Source organism: Lithobates pipiens, unplaced genomic scaffold (assembly GCF_037356315.1).
Source record: "Lithobates pipiens isolate NorthernLeopardFrog02 unplaced genomic scaffold, aLitPip1_a1.2 Scaffold_19, whole genome shotgun sequence".
In the NCBI taxonomy this organism is placed as follows: domain Eukaryota; kingdom Metazoa; phylum Chordata; class Amphibia; order Anura; family Ranidae; genus Lithobates; species Lithobates pipiens.
Window position 1 is genome coordinate 66,978,801 of NW_027507764.1, and position 27,396 is coordinate 67,006,196.

General features: G+C 41.6%; 1 protein-coding gene across 2 annotated transcripts in view; it reads left to right on the forward strand.

Moving 5' to 3' along the window:
- Positions 1–27,396, forward strand: part of ZNF804B (zinc finger protein 804B) — a 496,218-nt gene that overhangs the window by 449,878 nt on the left and 18,944 nt on the right. For both annotated transcript variants that reach the window (XM_077490844.1, XM_077490845.1), the window contains exon 3: positions 25,959–26,089. In XM_077490844.1, coding sequence (XP_077346970.1) covers positions 25,959–26,089 — 131 coding nt within the window. The remainder of the gene's footprint in view (positions 1–25,958; positions 26,090–27,396) is intronic.

Genomic DNA, 27,396 nt, shown 5'->3' on the forward strand with positions numbered 1-27,396 from the left:
CTATCAGTGCCACCTATCAGTGCCCATCAGTCCCATCTATCTGTGGTACCTATCAGTGCCCATCCGTGCCACCCATCCGTGCCACTTATCCGTGCCACCCATCCGTGCCATCTTATCTGTGCCCATCTTTGCCCATCAGTGCCGCCTTATCTGTGCCCATCGGTGCCGCCTTATCTGTGCCTATTAGTGCCGCCTTAACTATGCCTATCAGTGCCCACCAGTGCAGCCCATCAGTGCCCACCAATGCAGCCCATCAGTGCCCACCAATGCAGCCCATCAGTGCCCACCAATGCAGCCTATCAGTGCCGCCTAATCAGCGCACTTCAATGAAGGAGAAAAATGACCCGTTTGCAAAATTTTATAACAAACTATTAAAACATGATTTTTTTTTTTTTGCATCTTTTTTTGTTTGTTTAGCAAAAAATAAAACTCCGAGCTGTAACTAAATACCACCAAAAGAAAGCTCTATTTGTGGGAAAAAAATGATAAAAATTTCATTTGGGTACAGTGTTGTATGCCCGCGCAATTGTCACTCAAAGTGCATCAGCGCTGAAAGCTGAAAATTGGTCTGGGACTGAGGGGGGTTTAAGTGCCCAGTAAGCAAGTGGTTAAATAAAAATAACCACTGGAGGAGCATTTTCAAATCTCTATATCAAGTAGAATAAACAAAATATGCAACAGCAAGAAAATTAAAACTGTCAGTCAATATAAAAAGGTCTTTAACTAAATGCGTTGATATTTGAAATTGTGTTAAGCTGAGTCTACACTATAATTTCCTTTTACAAATGTCCAATAATCTATTATTTCTGTATAGATTGCACAGTTTTACATTACATTTTTTTTAGTTTTATAAAATGAAAAGAAAAATCTCAGTATCTGTAAATAGCCACACTTGTGGATTCCGTAACATAAGAAGCTGACCTTAAAATGGTTTGATAATGATTATACTGTATGTTTATGATGTTGGACACATTTCATAGCAGTGTTCTGCAGGTCTGTTAAAAAACACTCTTCAAATTGATTATATTACAGAAATGTTGCTGCGGGCTGCCCAAGCCTGGCATGCAGAATTATATATAATTTAGTCTTAATTGACATGCCTGAGCAAAACGTCACAGAGCAAATTGCCTCAAAACATGAATCTCTGCGCTGCTGTGTTAAATCAATTTTTTATTGGATAACATTTACTCCTCTGCATTTGCATGCAGCTAAAGTGTAATTCCTGCATTATGAATTGTATTGAAATAATTATAGAAGAACTATGGCCTAATTAAAGGGAAACCATTTTTTTATTCCTATAAGATAGTGATCTTAGGGGGCGCTTTACTAAAACTGAGACACTTAGAATCTGGTGCAACTGTGCATGGTAGCCAATCAGCTTCTAACTTAAGCTTGGTCAATTAATCTCTTGACACCAGCCGCACCCATATATGCGGCCACTCAGCGGGTGGGCCTTAACACCAAGCGGCCACATATATGCGGCCCTGCTAAAACTACTTACCATGCTGAAAGTGCACTCCCTGCATAGTAGCCAGCAGGGATCGTTAAGCTCCCGATGCATACTTGCGATCTGGCCCTTTCCGATCATGTGACCGCTGTGACAGCCAATCAGAGGTCACATGACCCAATGCCCGCTTCCGCCTCCCAGCTTTTAGAACTCGGAAAGGGCCGGGTGGCAGTCAGTGCAAAGGGGTTAAGCTTTGACAATAAAACCTGGAAGCCGACTGGTTTCTATGTAGATCCCCATAAGCTCCGATGGGGGAAAGGAATGCATTGGAGGTGTGGCCTAGCGGGGGCCCAGGCTGAGACTGCCATTTACTATTTCACAGCAGGCTTTGACTTGATATGTGGCTTCTGGGACACATAACACTCTCTACCATTGCCTGGAACATAGACAAACTCCCTTCCAGGCTAGCACTCACGGTGGTAGGCACAGGACTTTATTCCTTAACAGTCGGAGTGGTTCACATGCATATCTCGGTTTGCAGTGGTTTCTGCACCAGATTTTGCACACTCCAGGTTTAGAACACCCCCCGACCCCCTTAGAGTCTATGTCAGGGAAAAAAAAATATTCATTATATCTCTCCAATACATGCATATTTCTCAATTTAGTGTCTTTAAAAAGCTGCAAGGATAGGAAAATACCTGTTAATCTGACAGAAATCCAGTGAGCTCTTAAATTCCTGCTTGTGTTGACAACAGGGGCCCTCTTCTGAAATCCCAACCAATGTTGTCAGCCCTGCTTGATAGACTACAGAACCTCACCAGTCCCCCTCCCATATGCATAAACTGATTTATTTTCCAGCTGCGGCCTTGACTCCCAAGAATATGTCAACACACTGGGGTTGATTTATTAAATGCAAATAGATTGTTCACTTTGCAAGGGAAGTTGCACTTTGCAGAGGAATTATCCCCAGGGCTTAGTAATGAGGTCGAGCTCTGCTTGCTTCCATCAGCCAATCATGTGCAAGCAAAATGCTTCCTTGCACTCAATTGGGCATTCTTTGCAAAGTGAAATTTCACCACATTCACTACGCTGTGGGGCAAATGCTCTTGCAAACCTTTTTGCCTTTAGTAAATAAACACCACTATGTATAGGTAAAGGTCTCAGAGAGATGTAGTTCTGGGGGTGTGCCTACATCAATGGAACTGAGCTACCAGCAGCTGCCTCTTCAAGATTTTTACAAGACTAGTTATGAGGTCGCAGGACATTCTCCTCCCCTCTGTTTAACTGCTTGTCGCCCGCTGTCAAATGACTAGGACACGGCGTGACCCCGATCTCTTTAACCATGTGGTCGGATGTGCCCAATCACAGCTGGTCACATGTAAACAAGGAAGTGCCGGTAATCAGCTCTCCTCACCTCACACTGACAGAGTGTGAGGAGAGGAAAGCCTATCAGTGGCATCTCCTCACAGGGGGACATCTAGGGATGTAATCAGGGCACAGATGATCAGTGCCCTGATTACAATAGTGCAACACAGTGTCACCAATCAGTGCCCACCATTGCCCACCAATGCCAGCTATCAGTGGCAGTAATCAGTGCCCATTAGCAATGCCAGTCAGTGCTGGCAATCATTGCCACCTATCAATGCTGCCCATCAATGCCCATCACTGCTGTCAATCAATGCCCATCAGTAATGTCCATCAGTGTCATCCAGCAGTGCCACCCATCCGTGCTGCCTATCAGTACCCACCAGTGCCGCCTATTAGTGCCCATCAGTGACACCTATCAGTGCTCATCAGTGCCGCATATCAGTGCCCATAAGTGCGGCATATTAGTGCCTCCTCATCAGTGTCACCTAATCAGTGCCCATAACTGCCACCTCATCAGTGCCCATAAGTGCCATCTCATCAATGCCCACCAGTTCAGCCTATCAGTGCCCATCAGTGGCACCTTTATCAGCACACATCAGTGAAGGAAAAAAAATTACTTTGTTACAAAATGTACTGACAGAAAAAAGTAAAAAACATTTTTTTCAAAATTTTTGGTCTCTTTTTTTGTAAAAAATGAAAAGCCTAGCTGTGATTAAATACCACCAAAAGAAGGCTCTATTTGTGTGAAGAAAATGATAAAAAATGTGTTTGGGTACAGTGTAGCATGACCATGCAGTTGTCATTCAAAGTACGACAGCGTTGAAAGCTGAAAAATGGCTTGGGCAAGTGCCTGGTAGGCAAGTGGTTAAAAATACCCTTTTTATAAACCTTTTTTTATAAACCTTTTTTTATAAACCTTTAAACTCTGATTTAAAAAATGAAAGTTGTAAGTATGTATTCTTAAATCAAGAAAGTCTTTTCTATTGACCTCAGCATCTCCAAATTCCATTTTTTTGGGATACTATGATCTAACTTTCTGTTATGGCCCATACACACGGTCGGACATTCCGACAACAAAATCCATCTGATTTTTTCAGACGGATTTTGTGCCAAACTTGTCTTGCATACACACGGTCGGACAAAGTTGTTCGGAACGAGGTGACGTTCTTTGCGTACAACGGGACTAGGTAGAGGCTAGTAGCCAATAGCTTTGGTCTCTCTCTTAATTTATTCTGAGCATGCGTGGCACTTTGTCCATCGTAATTCTCTACAAATGATTCAGATCGGATTTTGTTGTCAGAAAATTTTAGATTTCCAACGGAAAAAGACCTTGTCAACATAATCCGACCATGTGTACAGGGCATAAGAGAGTGGCTACGTTCATTCACCATGGTTCCACTGTATGTAGGGAAGTAGCCCTCCTCTCTTGCTCCTGAGATGAACTATTGATGTGTATAGAGCAGTGCACATGTTGGCTGTTTTTTTATGGTTGAATTGTGAACTATTAAAAAATGTTCTTGGACTCTCACTTGATAGTCTGATGCCCATTTCTGTATGTTTACCTTCAGCGTCATTCTCTGGCTCCCATTGAGGGGCCTGTTTGCTTTGGGAATTGTCTCACCTAGCCACTGAGCTTATCTGAAGCTTCCAAAATTTGATCGCTTAACCACTTGCTTACTGGGCACTTAAACCCCCCTCCCAGACCAATTTTCAGCTTTCAGCGCTGATGCACTTTGAATGACAATTGCGCGGACATACAACACTGTACCCAAATGAAATTTTTATCATTTTTTTCCCACAAATAGAGCTTTCTTTTGGTGGTATTTAATTACAGCTGGGAGTTTTATTTTTTGCTAAACAAACAAAAAAAGATGCAAAAAAAAAATCATGTTTAATAGTTTGTTATAAAATTTTGCAAACAGGTCATTTTTCTCCTTCATTGAAGTGCGCTGATCAGGCGGCACTGATAGGCTGCACTGGTGGGCACTGATAGGCTGCATTGGTGGGCACTGATAGGCTGCATTGGTGGGCACTGATAGGCTGCACTGGTGGGCACTGATAGGCATAGTTAAGGCGGCACTAATAGGCACAGATAAGGCGGCACAGATGGGCACAGATAAGGCGGCACTGATGGGCAAAGATGAGCACAGATAAGATGGCACGGATGGGTGGCGCAGATGGGTGGCACGGATGGGTGGCACGGATGGGTGGCACTAAGGGGCACTGATAGGTACCACTGATAGATGGGACTGATGGGCACTGATAGGTGGCACTGATAGGTGGCTCTGATAGGTGGAACTGCTGGGCACTGATGGGCGGCACTGCTGGGCACTGATGGGCACTGGTCGATGACACTGATGGGCACGGATATGTGGCACTGGGGTGCAGCACCTTTGTTGAGGCAGGTTGTGGGCACTGCTGGGTGGCACTGTGGGCACTGCTGGGTGGCACTGTGGGCACTGCTGGGTGGCACTATGGGCACTGCTGGGTGGCACTGACGGGGGGCACTTATTTTTTAATCATCTTTATTGATGAGGGGGCAGGTGGGCACTGGCAGGGGGCAGGTGGGCACTGGCAGGGCTGCCGGTGATCGGCTTTTTTTTTTTCTCCTCGCGCTGTCAGCGTGAGGAGGAATAATAGCCGATTACCGGCTCCGTTATATCACATGATCAGCTGTCATTGGCTGACAGCTGATCACGTGATAAGGGGTCGGGATCGACCCCTTGCTCTGATCAGTGATCAGGCGAGTCTCATAGACTAGCCGATCAATAGACGTAGTCCCGGAAAAGGAGATCCACGCTGTAGCCTTCATTCGGCTATAGCGTGGGTCCCAAGTGGTTAAATAATCCTCTAAATCCCAGTGCATGTCAAGCATATCTTCCTACAAAGTCTTGTAGGGCTGTGCAAATCTTAAAGCTGAATTCCATGTATGGCAATTTTTATATAGTTACAGTGGCCCAGCTTGGACCGGTGCAAGCATATGTGTCATACCTGTGGAATCCCTCTAGAAGATGAAAATCTCTGTAGTAGACACCAATACTCCTGTCATCTCCACTAACTTCCAGGTCCCATGCTGAGCAGCTGCCCTGCTGCTTACTGATCACAAGAGGTCACTTACCCAGCACAGGCACCATTAATTCAAAACTTTCTCGAATTGGATGAGATGGAGAGGCTGGGTGGTGACGTTGCAATCTCAACCTTGTTGCAGTCAGAGAACACTTTGCATTTATTGAGAAAATGGAAAGTGTTCTCTGAATGAAACCCATGCCAACCAAACAATCTTCCTGTGTTCAGTAAGGAGCTGTGCACCATTACAGGAGCCAGTGGCAATCACTGTAGTAGCAGTGTCAACTACGGTGATTTCCAGCTTCCACAGGGATCAACCAGGTATGGCACAAACACACATTGGTCCAATGTATTTTACAATTTGCCATACCTGAGAATCATCTTTAACCTCCCTAGCGGTAATCTTTAGTATGGCTCGGGGTGAATTTTCATTACCAAAAGCAGTAACCCCCAAGCCACACTCGGGATCGCATCACAGGATCCAGGCAAAGTTACTTACCTTGTCCCCAGATATGTGATGTCTCCCTGTTGTGTCCACGGGCTGTGTCCTCAGCTCAATCTATCACTGTGCTGGGCTCCATTCCCTGCGAGCGTCGCGACACATGGGGATGGAGCCTGGTGCCAAATTCAAAAAGTGCAAAAAGCATAATACATACAGTTCACTGTAATATTATAGATTAAATTGCTGTATCAAATAATTTCACATCCCTTTTGTCCCTAGTGCTTTGTCCAGTGCCCTGCATGCATTATATATATATATATATATATATATATATATATATATATATATATATATATATATATATATATATATATATATATATATATATATATATATATATATATATACATATATATATATGCATAGTATATATACTGTTCTTTCTGCCTGGAAAATTGAGAATGTCCATGGCAACCAATAAGTGTCCCTTTACGTCAAAAGCAGTTTTAGACCAGCTAGAAAACAGTGATGGCAAATTAGAATCACTTGCAGAATTGAGTGATAGTGATTTGTGAGGATATTTGTCATCAAACACTGAAAGTAACGACAGCGACAATTCTGAGCAAATTTCAGTGTTTTTGATTTGACTACAATTGAACACATTTTATTATTATTATATTATTATTTCTTATAATTATTTATAGTCATTTATTATATTATAATTTATGATTTTGTGTTTGAAACTTTTTTATACCCGGGATGTCTACTAGACTCTTGTTTGGACAGATTTAAGTATATTATTCCTAAGAATTACAGGCTTACAGTATAAAACGTCAAATTTCCATGCAAAACAATGTACCGCTTTCAGCATCAAAAATCAGACATAATCATACCATAAGGGAAATTAAGACTTGATAGAGAGAAATAATTGTTCTCTGGTAGGCAAAACTGATCTCTTATATGTATTTTGACTTTATTTATATATATATTTCTAACTGTTTGCCTGGGGGTCAGCTTCTCTTTAGGGTTTATATTTGACTTTGTTGTTGTTCAGTCGTTTAGCCATGTCCGACTCTTAGTGACCTCATGGACAAAAGCGTGCCAGGCTTTTCTTTCCTCCACTGCCTCTCGGAGCTTGCTTAACTTCATGTTCGTTGTTTCTATGATGTTATCTATCCATCTTGTTTTCTGTCATACTCTTGTCCTTTTTCTTCTGTTTCCCAGCATCAGGGTCTTTTCCAGTGAGTCTCTCCTTTGCATTAGGTGGCCAAAATATTCGAGTTTCAGCTTCAGGATCTGTCCTTCCAGTGAATATTCAGGGTTGATTTCTTTCAATTGACTTTTTGACTGGTTTGATCTTCTTGCTGTCCAAGAAACTTTCAAGAGTCTTCTCCAACACCAATTCAAAAGCATCAATTCCTCATCATCCAGCCTTCCTCATGGTCCAACTTTCACAGCCATAGATAGCTTTGACTGTAAGGCCCTTTGTCAGTAGGGTGGGCTCCCTGCTTTTTATAATGTTGTCTAGGTAGAAAATTCACCCCGAGTCACACTCGGGAATACTGCTAGGGAGGTTAATGTTCAATTTCAGGCCAGCTTTTGCACTCTCCTCTTTCACCGTCATTAAGAGACTCTTCTTCTTCACTTTCTGTCATTAGTGTGGTAACGTCTGCCTATCTCAGGTTTTGATATTTCTCCCGGTGATCTTAATTCCTTATGATTTATCGATCCTGGCATTTCGCATGATATACTCTGCATATACTTTAAATAAGTAGGGTGACAATTTACACCCTTGCCGCACTCCTTTCTCAATTTTGAACCAGTCAGTTGTTCTATGTCCTGTTGTGTTTCTATTTGACTTGCATACAGGTTTTTCAAGTGAGGTGGTCTGGTATTCCAATTTCTTTCAATATTTGTCACATCTTGTTGTGATCTATACAATGGAAGGCTTTACTGTAATAAATAAAGCATAAGAAGACATTCTTCTGGAACTCCCTTGCTTTCTCCATGATCCAGCGAATGTTGACAATATGATCTCTAGTTCCTCCACCTCTTCGAAACCCAGTTTGTACTTGTGGTAGCTCTCAAGTCACATACTGCTGAAGTCTAGCTTGTAGAGTCTTCAGCATAACTTTGCTAGCGCGTGAGATGAGTGCAATTGTATGGTAGTTTGAACATTCTTTGGCGCTGCCCTTTTTGGTGTCGGCATGTAACTCTTCCAGTCCTGTGGCCATTGTTGAGTTTTCCAAATTTTATAGCATATTGAGTGCAGCACTTTAACAGCATCATCTTTTAGGATTTTAAATAACTCCGCTGGGATACCATCACTTTCACTAGCTTTGTTATTAGCAATAAGCTTAAGTCAAAGTCAGATTTATCAATAGGAATGGTAGGTGGCTTATCGCTGAAGATACATGTTTATTGGGAAGACAGAGTCACATAAGCCATAAGAAAGCAATGTTTCCGGGCCTCAAGGGGTCACTTCATTAAAACAATATTGTGACCCTTCGGGGCCCAAAACCCTTTTTCCCCCTGAGGAAGTGATCCTGTTAGACCCCAAAATGTAATTTTCTTATGACTTATGTGACTCTATCTTCCCATGTGAAACACATTTAGTTGAGTGCTGGTGACTTCTTCGCTTCTGATTTTGTCATAGCACCATCCATAGCAATCACTTTGAGCACCCACCAGTTATTTGAAGGTACTGTGAGGAGTAAAGCTTCTCTTTGGTCTTTTATGGATTTTTTGCTATATGACTATCAGCTACATATTTTCTCCATCATCAGTAAAAGTACAGTCCTCTCATTTAAGCTTATTTACACATGGTCACAATATACTACCGTATATACTCGAGTATAGGCCGACCCGAATATAAGCCGAGGCCCCCAATTTACCCCCAAAAAAACTGGCAAACTTATTGACTCGTGTATAAGCCGAGGGTAAGACATGCCTGTCCATCCCTGTGTGTGTGTCCGTCCATCCCTGTGTGTCCGTCCATCCCTGTGTGTCCGTCCATCCCTGTGTGTCCGTCCACCCATCCCTGTGTGTGTGTGTGTCCATCCATCCATCCATCCCTGTGTGTGTGTGTCTCCATCCATCCATCCATCCATCCCTGTGTGTGTGTGTCTCCATCCATCCATCCATCCCTGTGTGTGTGTGTGTCCATCCATCCATCCATCCCTGTGTGTGTGTGTCTCCATCCATCCATCCATCCATCCCTGTGTGTGTGTGTCTCCATCCATCCATCCATCCCTGTGTGTGTGTGTATCCATCCGTGTGTGTGTGTGTGTGTGTGTGTGTGTGTGTGTGTGTGTGTGTGTGTGTCCAGCCTACCTGTGTCCCGAGCCTTTGTCCCGAGCCTCCGTCCCGTGCCGAGCCTCCTTGCCTCCGTGCCTCGCCGCCGTGCCTTGCCTCCGTTCCGTCCCGTCCCGTCCCGTCCCGTGCCGTGCCTTGCCTTGCCTCCGTCCCGTGCCCTCTTCGTTCGCCGGCGCCTCGGCGGCCATTGTAAAATTCAAAAGCTGCGCCGCCGCCTTCGCCTGTGATAGGCGGAACACTGAATTTCCCAGCAGCCTGTGTTCCGCCTATCACGTACATCGTATCATCCTCGTCCGTAGTACGAGGATGATACGATGTCCGTGATAGGCGGAACACAGGCTGCTGGGAAATTCAGTGTTCCGCCTATCACAGGCGAAGGCGGAGCCGGAGGCGCGGCTTTTGAACTATAGAATGGCCGCTGTCTGTCTGCTCGACACGCTGATCGAGCGGGCAGACAGCGATGACTCGAGTATAAGCCGAGGGGGGCACTTTCAGCCTCAAAAAAGAGGCTGAAAATCTCGGCTTATACTCGAGTATATACGGTAATTCCAGGTAGGACCAATCAAGAAAATGTTCTGTGTAAATGAGGCACACTAAATTCTGTCTCTATAGCCTATAGATTCCTGACTCCAATTCCACTAGACTCTCTCTAATCCTCCATACCTATGATCATTCAAAATATATCTTTCTCTTCCTCATGGCAGTCCACTGGGATCAAAACATAGTGAGAAATATAATTCTTAGGCAAGGAGGTTGCAGAGTGCAGAATAATCGACGAAAGGCTGCAGTTCTGAATCAAAGAACTGTGAAATATCTGTTTAATCTTAGATAAAGGGGTTATTGGGTATTTATTTAAAACAGATGTACCACCTTTAGCATGCAGTGTTTTTGTGTGGCATTTGCAAATTCTTATGTGATTTTACGTTTTGCCCCTATTTGCCATTTAAAGTAGACCAAAAACAAAACATTTACATTCTCATATAATTTTTTAACATGGTAACATCATTTTTAGAACTGCAGCTTACATTAAAGCACTACCTGCTAATTTTGCTATGAGCTTCCTTGTTAGGGTTGCCACCTTTTCTTCAAGCCAAACCCGAACACTTTAGAGATGCACAGCAAAGGTGAGCACACAGGAGCCCTGGGGGCAGCAGAAGGAGGAGGAAGCTGGACAGGAAGGGCAGCAGAGGCAGCATTTACTAGTATCGATCCCCTGTATTTTCCTCCTGCAGCAGCTGAATGCCAGCAGGAGGGAGAGGAGGAGAAGCCAACATTCAGCTGCTACAGAAGTAAGCCAATCGGTTCTAGTAAATGTGTGACAGGGAGTTGGCACAGCCCCCCTAAAGCTATGCCCACAGTCCTGTCTGAATAATGTATCCGGGTTGCAGGCCAATACCATCAACATCCTCTGCCAGGGATACATGAGGATGAAAAGCCAGAAACTGGGGGTGAGGGGAGGAGGACTGGGAGAGAAGGGGAACCACCGATCGTTCTTCCCATCATCCCCTGAATGGTACTGAGTACCCAAACACTGCCCATTCCTCAACCACAGTCTGGCCTGAATAATGTGTCCGGGTTTCAGGGAGAATGAAACCTGGACACATGATTCAAAACCCGGACAGGTGGCAACCCTATTCCTTGTTCAGGCACTTCCTGTTATAGAGTGACAATGCTCTGCCCTTGTCTCCTTGGAGGAGAGTCCACCATTAGGGAACCTGCCCTAAGGAAATATCATGCAGCAGTTGCTGAAGTGCATGTAGACAGTAGTGATTGCAAATAGGATTCAGGAGATCAGCAGTGCTTATATGCAACAAAAGTGATGAAAACTAGTGTTTTATTTAAAATAAATGGTATGCTTACCAGTATAGCAGAAATGGGCACACCTTTGTTCAACCCAGGCACTGAATTGTATAATTTGGTGACTATCCCTCTCATGTTATTTTTACTTTATTGTTTTCCAAGTTCATATCTGTACTGTTATACCCTTTTGAAAACTCACTTACAAGACATATTGAACCAAATAATAAAAAAAGTGCCAATTGTTTATTATATACAGTATTTTAGCAAACTAAATGTGATTCAGTTTTAAGGCTTACATCTGCTTTCAAGTATAGCTGCATATTTGGTCCCATTTACTAAAGGCAAATAGACTGTGCATGTTGCAAAGTACAGTTGCGCTGTGCAAGTGCAGTTGATCCAGAGCTTGGAAAATGAAAGAAGTTCTGCTGATGACCATCATCCAATTATGTGCAAGCAAAAATGCAGTTTGTTTTATTTCCCTTGCTTGTGATTGGGTACTATTTTCAAAGTGAAGCTTTACCTCATTTGCTAAGGTCTGGAGCAACTGCACTATTTTCCTTTAGTAAATCAACCCCAAACGATCTATAGGAAGGACAGCTTGAAATACTCAGCGGCTCAACATAGCTGTTCTCTGCATTGGCCCATGCGTGTGGTTCTGGTGTTTCGGGTGCTCAGGAGGCACAAGTTCAACATCCAACTCCTGACTGTCAGCAGTCGGTTAAATTCTATGACAGGCTGGAATTCATGGTGAATGGACGCTGTACCAAACAGTACTCGCGTTTAGAGCTGAATGCATTCAGAAGTGTAGGTCCTGAACTCAAGGTAAATGAGAAAAGGGTTATTCCTGCGCCTAATCAGGGAAGAATCCGATAATCGTACTGCTGCATACACTGAAATGGGGATGCTTGGGTCCCAATAGCGGAGTAAAGAGGTAAAAAAGTAGTGATGCGCGGTACTATAATAGGGAGTTGGCCTAGGAGGCTTAATAAATTCTATAGGCACTAAGATTGTGCGTGATATATATATTCCCGTATACAGTAAGAGAAAGGTATATAAAAAGTTGTGCGTATTTTTATAAGGGGGTGGTGGACAACTCTCACCACTATAGCATGATGATATTCAAGATAGGAGACAAATGTAATGAGTAAGAAAAAAAAGAAAAAATTGCAATGCTTGGAATAAGTAATCCCTAATGCGATTTTATAACTGACAGAATCGCATAAAGTGCCAGTGCTAGACAATAAATAGAATCATGAAAGTATTAACTACACCATAGATTAAATAAAACAATATATATAAAGCAGTCACAAAGAATAGTGAATCGCAGTGCGATTTGTTCACGCTGACAAAATCGCATAAAGTGCCAGTGCTAAAGGTGAGAAGGTGTGTGGAATATTCTATTACACAATAAGGTAAATAGGATAATATGTATAAAACAATCACCAACTCGATAAAACGTATGTGCAAGAAATGGTGAGTTGTAGCTGCCAGAAGTCGCATAAAGTGCTAGTGTCACAGAAGTGGTAGAACAAGGTCCGTGCGGGTGTTCTCTACCATATAATCATCAAAACAATATTCCTGCGACCGTGAACAGCTCAATAGTTCAATTGTGCAAGAAAATGACAGAAAATCAAAATAAACGCATAAGTAATATTGGTGTTAAGGGAGTAAAAAGAATCCCACAAACTAATCAAAAAACTGTGTGCGATACCTACAAGAAATTATATAAAAAATAACAATAGCATATATCAGAGTGTGACCATTCTGCTTTGTGCGATAAACGGTGGCGATTATGTCAAAAGTCGCATATGTCGACAAATCGCATATAATGTCCGTGTCTGTATATAAGTGCACAGAGCAATATAATCGGTGATGGTGGTGAAAGAGGTGAATATATCCCACGTGGTCCTGTGTGGTTGGAGTATGGGTGTCCCCTTACCTTACAGCTGTAAGGTAACAGCGTGTGATATGTATATCCTCAGAACTCCTGTACTTTATCCCTCGAGGTCTTGTCCCGATATTTACAGATCCTGGTATCCACGGATCCTGGCGTCTCCTGCCTATCACGCTGTGTTGGTCCCTTTAAGTATTTGCTCAGCAGCACTCAGCGTGGGGGGGGGGTGTAGGTTTACCTCGGCAATTGGTGCATATGTAAGGGGTTAAAGAAATAAGGAGGAAGGGAGCCCCATAGTGTAGTAATTCTCAACACATATGATTTATTACAGCAAAACAGTAATGTACTCACAAGCAGACAAGTTTCAAATGCAGTGTATAAACGAGCCTCGAGCTCGATTGCGTCACTTCCGGTAGCGTCCCGACGCGTGTTCGTCACGGTCACGTGACTTCATCAGGGGATGTCTAGTGCCCACGGAAGTGTCTTTAAATAGAGACATTAATAGCTAATTTGGCGGCCATTTTGGGGAAGACCCGGAAGTATCCCGGCGGCCATTTTGTCGTCTACATGGTCGCCGGAAGTGTACGGGCGGCCATTTTTTTGGTTATTCCGCCGTTTTTTATCATGTTTATGGCCAGAAAAAACTGTGTGGCCATTTTTTGGGGAGTGTCTCCAGCGGGGCTTGTCTTGATTTACATAGGAGTGTCATCGCCCCCTTAGTAACGAGCGTTCATAGTTACAGATGGAAACATGAGGTGATGTTTAAAAACATGTGATACGGGCTGCAAGTTAAACCTATAATGTAGGTACCAGACACATAATTATGAGTAAAACAAGTGCTGGTAAATAATGTCTGAACATTATTAGATTTATGCTAGAGTTGCTATAAAAATCCTTAATAAAAATTACATGTAAAAAATATAAAAGAAGGTATATAAAATTTAGAAAAATTATTACCATATATTTATTTATGCGTAAATATAAAAATTTGTGATTCCTAATAGAGATATAGGTGCCACGAATAAATTAAGGCTAAGGTAATTTATGTAGCCTTGTTTTGATAAGCAAAAAATAAAAAATAATAAAAATATTTAATGTTATAATTATATCGAAAATATGTGATAAGCGAGGTTAGAGGATTAAAATTAAAATCCGAAAAAACTTTAATTAAAAAAATATAAAAGATAAAAATAAAATGCATATAAAAACGAAAAAAATCGTTCTCAATGCTGCCGGAAATGACGTATGGAGCAAGATGTAAAATTACATTCAGGATAATCAGAACACACAAAGAGATTAAAATAGAGTACATATAGAAAATATGCATGTATGTGCACCCATATGCGTAAATACCTGTGTGTGTCACCACCATAATTAGATACAACCCGGTGACATACAGGGTGCAAACATATAAAATGTCTAAACCTATATATAACGAGAGGAGCTCTAAGAGAGAGATTGGGGGGCGTTGTGAATGAGAGGTGAGAGAAGGGCGGTATATGGACTATAAAACTCTAAAAGATCCTAAAAAAATGGAAGAAATCGCAGAGAGATGAAGAACGGTTAAAAATCGCTAATAAAACAATTCAAATCAAATTCCACGTTGAGGCCCTTTGGTGTGAATGTGTCTAGTGTGAATATCCATTTGGACTCGATTTGGCTGAGGGTTCTTACTTTGTGTCCCCCTCTCCAATGTTTAACATAGGGCTCAATCCCCCAGAATTTAAGTTGGGAGGGGTCTTTCTTATGATGTAACGCAAAGTGCCTTGATACGCTGTGTTTGTCAAATCCCTTTAGTATGTTCTTCACATGTTCTTTCACGCGTACCTTGAGCGGTCTCTTGGTACGGCCAATGTATTGGAGGCCGCAGCTGCATTCTAATGCGTATACTACTCCAATCGTGTTGCAACAGATGAATTCTTTGATGTCGTAGCTATTGCCTGTGCTGGTTGAAGTGAATTCTTTTTTCTTTTCATTCGGGCGTTTTGTTCTGGTGCATGCGTAGCATCGTTTGCAGGGAAAGAATCCTTTTCCCGTGAAAAAGGAGAGACCCCTACTCGGTGGGTCTGGTGTATTCTTCACTATTTTATCTCTGATAGTGGGGGCTCGCCTGTAAACAAATTTTGGGCGAGTGGGCAACACATCTTTCAAGCATGTATCTGAGCGTAGTATCTCCCAATTGCGTTTAATAATTTTTTCGACTTGTTTAAACTGTACATTAGAGTCCAGGATGATCGGAATGTTATCTTGTATTGTCCCGTTATGGGGTTTATCTTTGATGAGATCTTTGCGATTTAGTCTTGCTACTTCTGATATTTTTTTGTTAATAAAATCGTCTTCGTAGCCTTTTTCTATAAATTTTTGTTTCATTTTTTTAGCTTGATCGAGAAAGTGTTCCTCCTGTGTGCAATTGCGTCTCAGGCGCATGAGTTGGCCTTTTGGTATGTTGTAAAGCCAATTCCTGTGGTGGCAGCTTTCCAGTGGTAAATAACTATTGCGGTCTACGCTTTTAAAGTGTGTTTTAGAAAGAAGTTTTTTATTCTCTTGTATTATTTCCAGATCTAGGAAGGTGATAGATTTATTATTTATTTCCCACGATAGTTTTATATTCCTATTGTTCTCATTTAGCTTCTCCAGGAAAGTAGTTAATTTTGATCGTTCGCCTTTCCACAGGATAATCACGTCATCTATATATCTCCGATATGTATACAGTTCGCTTGGAGGTTTAGTAAACACTTCTTCTTCCTCCCATTGTGACATAAAGAGGCCTGCAACGCTAGGGGCGAATTTAGCTCCCATGGCTACGCCCGTCTTTTGGTGGTAATAATTTCTGTTGTACCAGAAGTAGCTATTTTTGAGGCAGAAGTCTAGACATTTTATCAGGAATTTTCTCTGAGAGCAGGGGAGGTCTGTGTATTTCCGCAATCCCCATTTTGTTGCCTCACAGGCTTGATGGTGCTGAATAATCGTATACAGTGAGGCTACGTCCGCCGTAGCAAGCCACCAGGGTCCCTCTTCTGTTGGTATACCATCTATAATTTGTAGTATGTGTTTGGTGTCTCTCAGATATGCACGTGTCTTCTGTACAGCCGGCTGCAGATAGTAGTCGATATATTGTCCCATTCTCGCTGTCAAGGAGTCTATACCATTCACTATTGGTCTGGGAGGTGGGTTTTCTCTATCTTTGTGGATTTTCGGAAGGGAGTAAATTATTGGAGTTCTACATGCCTCGGGTATTAGATATTTGGCTTCCTTCTTATTGAGTATATCCTTCTTTAGGCCTAAATGTACCACTTGTTCGAGGGCTTTCCTACATTTAAAAACTGGATTGCTCAACAGTCGGACATATGTGTCCTTATCTTCAAGTAGAGAGTTCATATTTGCATTATATTGCTCTTTGGACAGTATTACGATGCCCCCTCCTTTATCTGCTGGTCGTATGACCAAGTCTTTCCTTTTCGTTAATTTCCGAATCCCGCTTTTGATATATTTCGGTTCATCTCGTTTCTTTATCTTTAGATCTTTGACCTCTTCAAGAACAATGCGTTTGAATACTTCTATATGTTTATTATCTTTTGTTACTGGGTTAAAAGTGGATTTATTTCTTAAAGTGCTGTGCATGATTTCTTCGGTAGATCTTGTGGTCTTGGGTTTGCAGGGGTTACTAATTATGTATTTCTTAATATTTAGTTTCCTCACGAATTTCTGGATTCCAATATAGGTTTGAAATTTATCAAGGTTTTTTGTAGGTGCGTATTTTAGACCCTTATCCAGCACCCCTATTTCTTCGTGAGAAAGTGGTTGTCCACTAAGGTTAAAGATTCCTTCGCCCTTCATTCTCTTTTTCTTTTGTGATCTCTTCCCCCCTCTGCATCCTCTCTTTCGGGTGTTCTTCTCTGGCTCCTTGGATTTTCGTTCCTCCTTGGTGGGTCGTTCTCTCGGCCTCTCTCTAAAAAAGACCTCTCGTATTCCATGTCAGATTGTCTATGTCTATCTGATCTATCATCCTCCCATCTTCGCTCTAGGGGTGCATAATAGTTATATGTTGGAATTGGGCTCCTTTCGTATGTACGGTACGGTGTTTGAGGAGGAGGGTTCCGGTCTATTCCTTCTCTTCTCTCGTGTTGTCTATAGGGGCTTCTTCCCCTTGGTGCTTGTGTATCATAGGGGCGCCCTCTATTGTCATTGTTAGGCCCTCTGTTGTCTCTTTGCTGATAGTGTGTTCTATTATCATAGTAAGGTCTTGGTCCATTATTCCTTCTGTTATTCCTCCAAAAGGGTTTTTTCCAGCCATTTCGGGGTGTCCTATCCTGATGGTAGGGTCTTCTCTCATTTTTATAAGGTGTAAGTCTTCTATCGTTTTCTCGGGGAGTATGTTGGTAGTAATTGCCTTGTCTGTCATTATTCCTCATCGTGTCAGGTCTAGTTCGCTCATACGTGTCATATGGCCCAGTTTGATTTTGGTTTTCTTGGTTTACTCGCATGTTGGTGTATTCCGGTTGTACTCTTACTAGTTTTTCTGGGGTAGAATAAGTTGAAATTGGGTCTAGGTGTCCCACACCCATATTCCACACACCTTCTCACCTTTAGCACTGGCACTTTATGCGATTTTGTCAGCGTGAACAAATCGCACTGCGATTCACTATTCTTTGTGACTGCTTTATATATATTGTTTTATTTAATCTATGGTGTAGTTAATACTTTCATGATTCTATTTATTGTCTAGCACTGGCACTTTATGCGATTCTGTCAGTTATAAAATCGCATTAGGGATTACTTATTCCAAGCATTGCAATTTTTTCTTTTTTTTTCTTACTCATTACATTTGTCTCCTATCTTGAATATCATCATGCTATAGTGGTGAGAGTTGTCCACCACCCCCTTATAAAAATACGCACAACTTTTTATATACCTTTCTCTTACTGTATACGGGAATATATATATCACGCACAATCTTAGTGCCTATAGAATTTATTAAGCCTCCTAGGCCAACTCCCTATTATAGTACCGCGCATCACTACTTTTTTACCTCTTTACTCCGCTATTGGGACCCAAGCATCCCCATTTCAGTGTATGCAGCAGTACGATTATCGGATTCTTCCCTGATTAGGCGCAGGAATAACCCTTTTCTCATTTACCTTGACATTTATCTTGACTCATTCTTGCAGCCATCATGGACGTTCTTTCATTCCTAGATAAAAGACAGGTTAATTTGGGAGAGGTTTTTAATGTAACTACACCTACCAACAAAAGCAGTGACCTTGAAAGCCTAATGAGAAAATTAGGGCACAATATGGAAAAGAAGGTCAGCCTATGGTGGGACATTGTCACCTTTGAACAATATATCAGGGATGGGATTGTCCCTAGGCGCCTGAGATGGGACGTCATACCAAACGATGGTTTGACAGATCAGGAATCAATCGATGATTGGTTCAAATTTTTTAATGGGAAAGGTTTGGAACTTCTTATGTTCCTACTTGATAGAAAAAAGAAAAAACAGAAAATGGTAGACGAGATTATTATGGGAGTGAAAGAGGAATTGGAAATATATAAAGATACAGCGGAATTCACAGCCCTAACAGCACAACTAAATAAAGATCTCACAAAAAAAGATAGAGAAGTTCAACAAAGAAAAAGCAAGAAATATAATCGAGACATGAATGATTTCAAAACCGATCGAGCTTTCAAATGGCAAAGCCAAGTGGGACACCTAGACCCAATTTCAACTTATTCTACCCCAGAAAAACTAGTAAGAGTACAACCGGAATACACCAACATGCGAGTAAACCAAGAAAACCAAAATCAAACTGGGCCATATGACACGTATGAGCGAACTAGACCTGACACGATGAGGAATAATGACAGACAAGGCAATTACTACCAACATACTCCCCGAGAAAACGATAGAAGACTTACACCTTATAAAAATGAGAGAAGACCCTACCATCAGGATAGGACACCCCGAAATGGCTGGAAAAAACCCTTTTGGAGGAATAACAGAAGGAATAATGGACCAAGACCTTACTATGATAATAGAACACACTATCAGCAAAGAGACAACAGAGGGCCTAACAATGACAATAGAGGGCGCCCCTATGATACACAAGCACCAAGGGGAAGAAGCCCCTATAGACAACACGAGAGAAGAGAAGGAATAGACCGGAACCCTCCTCCTCAAACACCGTACCGTACATACGAAAGGAGCCCAATTCCAACATATAACTATTATGCACCCCTAGAGCGAAGATGGGAGGATGATAGATCAGATAGACATAGACAATCTGACATGGAATACGAGAGGTCTTTTTTAGAGAGAGGCCGAGAGAACGACCCACCAAGGAGGAACGAAAATCCAAGGAGCCAGAGAAGAACACCCGAAAGAGAGGATGCAGAGGGGGGAAGAGATCACAAAAGAAAAAGAGAATGAAGGGCGAAGGAATCTTTAACCTTAGTGGACAACCACTTTCTCACGAAGAAATAGGGGTGCTGGATAAGGGTCTAAAATACGCACCTACAAAAAACCTTGATAAATTTCAAACCTATATTGGAATCCAGAAATTCGTGAGGAAACTAAATATTAAGAAATACATAATTAGTAACCCCTGCAAACCCAAGACCACAAGATCTACCGAAGAAATCATGCACAGCACTTTAAGAAATAAATCCACTTTTAACCCAGTAACAAAAGATAATAAACATATAGAAGTATTCAAACGCATTGTTCTTGAAGAGGTCAAAGATCTAAAGATAAAGAAACGAGATGAACCGAAATATATCAAAAGCGGGATTCGGAAATTAACGAAAAGGAAAGACTTGGTCATACGACCAGCAGATAAAGGAGGGGGCATCGTAATACTGTCCAAAGAGCAATATAATGCAAATATGAACTCTCTACTTGAAGATAAGGACACATATGTCCGACTGTTGAGCAATCCAGTTTTTAAATGTAGGAAAGCCCTCGAACAAGTGGTACATTTAGGCCTAAAGAAGGATATACTCAATAAGAAGGAAGCCAAATATCTAATACCCGAGGCATGTAGAACTCCAATAATTTACTCCCTTCCGAAAATCCACAAAGATAGAGAAAACCCACCTCCCAGACCAATAGTGAATGGTATAGACTCCTTGACAGCGAGAATGGGACAATATATCGACTACTATCTGCAGCCGGCTGTACAGAAGACACGTGCATATCTGAGAGACACCAAACACATACTACAAATTATAGATGGTATACCAACAGAAGAGGGACCCTGGTGGCTTGCTACGGCGGACGTAGCCTCACTGTATACGATTATTCAGCACCATCAAGCCTGTGAGGCAACAAAATGGGGATTGCGGAAATACACAGACCTCCCCTGCTCTCAGAGAAAATTCCTGATAAAATGTCTAGACTTCTGCCTCAAAAATAGCTACTTCTGGTACAACAGAAATTATTACCACCAAAAGACGGGCGTAGCCATGGGAGCTAAATTCGCCCCTAGCGTTGCAGGCCTCTTTATGTCACAATGGGAGGAAGAAGAAGTGTTTACTAAACCTCCAAGCGAACTGTATACATATCGGAGATATATAGATGACGTGATTATCCTGTGGAAAGGCGAACGATCAAAATTAACTACTTTCCTGGAGAAGCTAAATGAGAACAATAGGAATATAAAACTATCGTGGGAAATAAATAATAAATCTATCACCTTCCTAGATCTGGAAATAATACAAGAGAATAAAAAACTTCTTTCTAAAACACACTTTAAAAGCGTAGACCGCAATAGTTATTTACCACTGGAAAGCTGCCACCACAGGAATTGGCTTTACAACATACCAAAAGGCCAACTCATGCGCCTGAGACGCAATTGCACACAGGAGGAACACTTTCTCGATCAAGCTAAAAAAATGAAACAAAAATTTATAGAAAAAGGCTACGAAGACGATTTTATTAACAAAAAAATATCAGAAGTAGCAAGACTAAATCGCAAAGATCTCATCAAAGATAAACCCCATAACGGGACAATACAAGATAACATTCCGATCATCCTGGACTTTAATGTACAGTTTAAACAAGTCGAAAAAATTATTAAACGCAATTGGGAGATACTACGCTCAGATACATGCTTGAAAGATGTGTTGCCCACTCGCCCAAAATTTGTTTACAGGCGAGCCCCCACTATCAGAGATAAAATAGTGAAGAATACACCAGACCCACCGAGTAGGGGTCTCTCCTTTTTCACGGGAAAAGGATTCTTTCCCTGCAAACGATGCTACGCATGCACCAGAACAAAACGCCCGAATGAAAAGAAAAAAGAATTCACTTCAACCAGCACAGGCAATAGCTACGACATCAAAGAATTCATCTGTTGCAACACGATTGGAGTAGTATACGCATTAGAATGCAGCTGCGGCCTCCAATACATTGGCCGTACCAAGAGACCGCTCAAGGTACGCGTGAAAGAACATGTGAAGAACATACTAAAGGGATTTGACAAACACAGCGTATCAAGGCACTTTGCGTTACATCATAAGAAAGACCCCTCCCAACTTAAATTCTGGGGGATTGAGCCCTATGTTAAACATTGGAGAGGGGGACACAAAGTAAGAACCCTCAGCCAAATCGAGTCCAAATGGATATTCACACTAGACACATTCACACCAAAGGGCCTCAACGTGGAATTTGATTTGAATTGTTTTATTAGCGATTTTTAACCGTTCTTCATCTCTCTGCGATTTCTTCCATTTTTTTAGGATCTTTTAGAGTTTTATAGTCCATATACCGCCCTTCTCTCACCTCTCATTCACAACGCCCCCCAATCTCTCTCTTAGAGCTCCTCTCGTTATATATAGGTTTAGACATTTTATATGTTTGCACCCTGTATGTCACCGGGTTGTATCTAATTATGGTGGTGACACACACAGGTATTTACGCATATGGGTGCACATACATGCATATTTTCTATATGTACTCTATTTTAATCTCTTTGTGTGTTCTGATTATCCTGAATGTAATTTTACATCTTGCTCCATACGTCATTTCCGGCAGCATTGAGAACGATTTTTTTCGTTTTTATATGCATTTTATTTTTATCTTTTATATTTTTTTAATTAAAGTTTTTTCAGATTTTAATTTTAATCCTCTAACCTCGCTTATCACATATTTTCGATATAATTATAACATTAAATATTTTTATTATTTTTTATTTTTTGCTTATCAAAACAAGGCTACATAAATTACCTTAGCCTTAATTTATTCGTGGCACCTATATCTCTATTAGGAATCACAAATTTTTATATTTACGCATAAATAAATATATGGTAATAATTTTTCTAAATTTTATATACCTTCTTTTATATTTTTTACATGTAATTTTTATTAAGGATTTTTATAGCAACTCTAGCATAAATCTAATAATGTTCAGACATTATTTACCAGCACTTGTTTTACTCATAATTATGTGTCTGGTACCTACATTATAGGTTTAACTTGCAGCCCGTATCACATGTTTTTAAACATCACCTCATGTTTCCATCTGTAACTATGAACGCTCGTTACTAAGGGGGCGATGACACTCCTATGTAAATCAAGACAAGCCCCGCTGGAGACACTCCCCAAAAAATGGCCACACAGTTTTTTCTGGCCATAAACATGATAAAAAACGGCGGAATAACCAAAAAAATGGCCGCCCGTACACTTCCGGCGACCATGTAGACGACAAAATGGCCGCCGGGATACTTCCGGGTCTTCCCCAAAATGGCCGCCAAATTAGCTATTAATGTCTCTATTTAAAGACACTTCCGTGGGCACTAGACATCCCCTGATGAAGTCACGTGACCGTGACGAACACGCGTCGGGACGCTACCGGAAGTGACGCAATCGAGCTCGAGGCTCGTTTATACACTGCATTTGAAACTTGTCTGCTTGTGAGTACATTACTGTTTTGCTGTAATAAATCATATGTGTTGAGAATTACTACACTATGGGGCTCCCTTCCTCCTTATTTCTTTAACCCCTTACATATGCACCAATTGCCGAGGTAAACCTACACCCCCCCCCCACGCTGAGTGCTGCTGAGCAAATACTTAAAGGGACCAACACAGCGTGATAGGCAGGAGACGCCAGGATCCGTGGATACCAGGATCTGTAAATATCGGGACAAGACCTCGAGGGATAAAGTACAGGAGTTCTGAGGATATACATATCACACGCTGTTACCTTACAGCTGTAAGGTAAGGGGACACCCATACTCCAACCACACAGGACCACGTGGGATATATTCACCTCTTTCACCACCATCACCGATTATATTGCTCTGTGCACTTATATACAGACACGGACATTATATGCGATTTGTCGACATATGCGACTTTTGACATAATCGCCACCGTTTATCGCACAAAGCAGAATGGTCACACTCTGATATATGCTATTGTTATTTTTTATATAATTTCTTGTAGGTATCGCACACAGTTTTTTGATTAGTTTGTGGGATTCTTTTTACTCCCTTAACACCAATATTACTTATGCGTTTATTTTGATTTTCTGTCATTTTCTTGCACAATTGAACTATTGAGCTGTTCACGGTCGCAGGAATATTGTTTTGATGATTATATGGTAGAGAACACCCGCACGGACCTTGTTCTACCACTTCTGTGACACTAGCACTTTATGCGACTTCTGGCAGCTACAACTCACCATTTCTTGCACATACGTTTTATCGAGTTGGTGATTGTTTTATACATATTATCCTATTTACCTTATTGTGTAATAGAATATTCCACACACCTTCTCACCTTTAGCACTGGCACTTTATGCGATTTTGTCAGCGTGAACAAATCGCACTGCGATTCACTATTCTTTGTGACTGCTTTATATATATTGTTTTATTTAATCTATGGTGTAGTTAATACTTTCATGATTCTATTTATTGTCTAGCACTGGCACTTTATGCGATTCTGTCAGTTATAAAATCGCATTAGGGATTACTTATTCCAAGCATTGCAATTTTTTCTTTTTTTTTCTTACTCATTACATTTGTCTCCTATCTTGAATATCATCATGCTATAGTGGTGAGAGTTGTCCACCACCCCCTTATAAAAATACGCACAACTTTTTATATACCTTTCTCTTACTGTATACGGGAATATATATATCACGCACAATCTTAGTGCCTATAGAATTTATTAAGCCTCCTAGGCCAACTCCCTATTATAGTACCGCGCATCACTACTTTTTTACCTCTTTAGGTCCTGAACTCAGCCCCCCCCCCCCCCCCCCCCCGGGCTTCTAGAACTTAGAGGGCAGAGGGGCAGAGCTAAGGCATGAATATTTATGGAGTGTCATCCAATCCGTGGGTGAGGACAGCCCAGAAGGTGGAGACATAGTCCATAAGTATTCTGGAGCTTGGCCATGTGGAACTAGAGTCCAGGTTCTGGTCGCCCGGAGGGGTCCCTATGCCGGGGGGCTCTGCCCCTGGGCAGAAGGACAGAGCCAAAGAGCGAGAGAGAGTGCAGCAGAGGAAGCCACACACCCTTTCAGCGTCAGCTAGGCTTAGCTGAAATCATTTTGGGAGCCATTGGGACCTATCCAGCAGGAGGCCTGTTCAGCAATCACATGTGCCACAGGGTTCACCAAAGGGTCTGAGTAAGTAGCTTCAACCATTATCCCCTCAGAGCCTATAGAGGAGAAGCAGCCAGGTGCAATACCAAGTTAGCCTTCTACAAAAGGACAGCTTAGAGTCAGTCAAAGCCAGTATAGTTACCCTGCACCTCTTACTTAGGTAACCTAAAGAGCAAATAGGTGTTTTGGAATTTTCTAAGGAGAGAAGGGACCTGCAGTCAGAGTTTGAAATCCTTTAATCAACCAGTTGAGCTGATCCGTTTATTCCACAGAAAGACAACCATGTGATTTTTGGTGGCAGAGACCGTTTCACATCCTCAAGGTGCCTTTAAGCTACATTCTGGGCATCCCATACCCTCTCATCCCTATCCAAGTTTATCCCCTTATAAACCAAAAACAAAACAAAGCACCATGGATAGGTTTTTGACTACTGAGTGAATGACGGAAAATGTGAGGGAGACCCTAAAAATCCAGCCTTCCTTAAGGGGGTAGTGCTACAGCCCTAAGCATCCAGCCACTATGTATTTAAGCCAACCATAGACTTTGAAAGGCTGATGACAGCAGAGGGACTCCTGGGCATCCAAAAACTCCAGGAGTTGACACACATGGTCCAAACCACCCTTGTGGATGAGACCAAACACTACCGACCAAAATGGAGCTGTGTGAATGGGCCCATATTATAAAATAATTCTGTGTTCAGATCTATATATATATTGCTGATCCAAATACAGTGTATTGTACTTTGCACTAGCCGATACTGGGAGGGGGACTAAAGAAGAGGTCACCATGATATAATTGGACCAAAGATGTGGTTAAATTAAAAGGAACCTGCCATAAAGAAAGATCTGTGCTATTCCCCTGACTGTCATGCTCATCCTCCGGTGATGCACAGCAATCTGTCACCACTGTCACCTACCAACTGTAGGATCAACATATCAGTCAGGCAACCAGCATGAATTAACCAGCAACACGCTACAACATACAAACCTACCTTACATGTACCTATGTTTTATTTCCTTAGAGATTAAAAGAACTGAAACAAAGAGAATTTGCTCGCAATGTGGCTTCCAAGTCGTGGAAAGATGAGAAGAAACAGGAGAAAGCGCTTAAACGCCTCCATCAGCTCGCGGAGCTACGCAAGCAAACCAACTGGTAAGAATATCACATGAAAGGTCTTTGAAATGGGAACAGCTCAAACCTCAGCAGACAATGGAGCCTGATTGCACTGTTTTCCTATTTCAGTTATGGAATAATTAAGTTATGTCTAAAGTATTTCTCACACTGTGTGACATAACATGATTTAGCTCAATATATTCTCTGCAATTAAAACTGCATTCACCGCTACAAAGAAGAATAATGACATCGGGAGGCGGGTACAAAGGAGAAGATATGGCAAGGCAAAATAATGTTTATAGTATGCTGCTAGCATGACAATGATTTACAGTGATAGAGTTGTTACCAAAAAAACTATAATGGTGGCCATACACACTTCTATAGATGATTGATTTATTTTCTGATTGGTCTCTCCCAATAGGATTAATCGATCTATGATTGGCAACGCAACACATTTGATCAATAGAGCACACTGGGAACTGTTTTTTTCGATAGATAGTTGGATGATATGATAGTGGGTTATCGATGGCATCTCTGTTTTCACCATGCAATGTCATTAGCTGATCAATCAAAATACAATCAATCAAATTCATAAACAAAATATTTCAGTAATGCAACACGACTGATAATTTTCCACTCTGGTCAATCAACTCAGTTTGAGTGAATCTGATTTAACACTGGTTCACATTGGTACGATTTGACATGCAATTTGACATGTCAAATTGGCGACAATTGCCAGCAATGGCACCACATAATTCACATAATTTTCACATAATTTCACATAATTCCACTTATAATAATTCCAATAACAAAAACATTAATTTTTCCCCTTAAACCCTTATATTGATGGTGTAGTTTATTATATCTCTAGGTTTTTCCTATCAGACTTCTCACTACTTTTCTTCTTGATATTCCAGCTGTTTCTTTAGGTTTGCCCAGAGGCCGTTCTGGGTTCTGCTATCCAACTTGCCCATACTTTCTCATATTTTCCCCCACATCCTCTATTACAATATGTTTCCCTATATAGCGGCAAATTATCATTCACTAGATACTTCCAAGAGGCTAGTGAGGAAGCTTCTGCTTTTTTCCAACTCAGTACTATTGCCTTCCTCGCATAGAAAAGCAACAGACTTACTTGTGCTCTCTTTGCTACCGAGATGTTATTCCCACCAGTCCCAGAAGACAGATTTCTACTTCTAGTTCCAGAACGATTGATGTAACTGTAGCAATCATCTCTACAACCTCCCTCCAAAATACCACTATCACGGGGCAGGACCAAAATATATGAAATATGAATATATGAAATCTCCTGGAGCCTACCCACACCTCCAACAATTCTGGGGGTT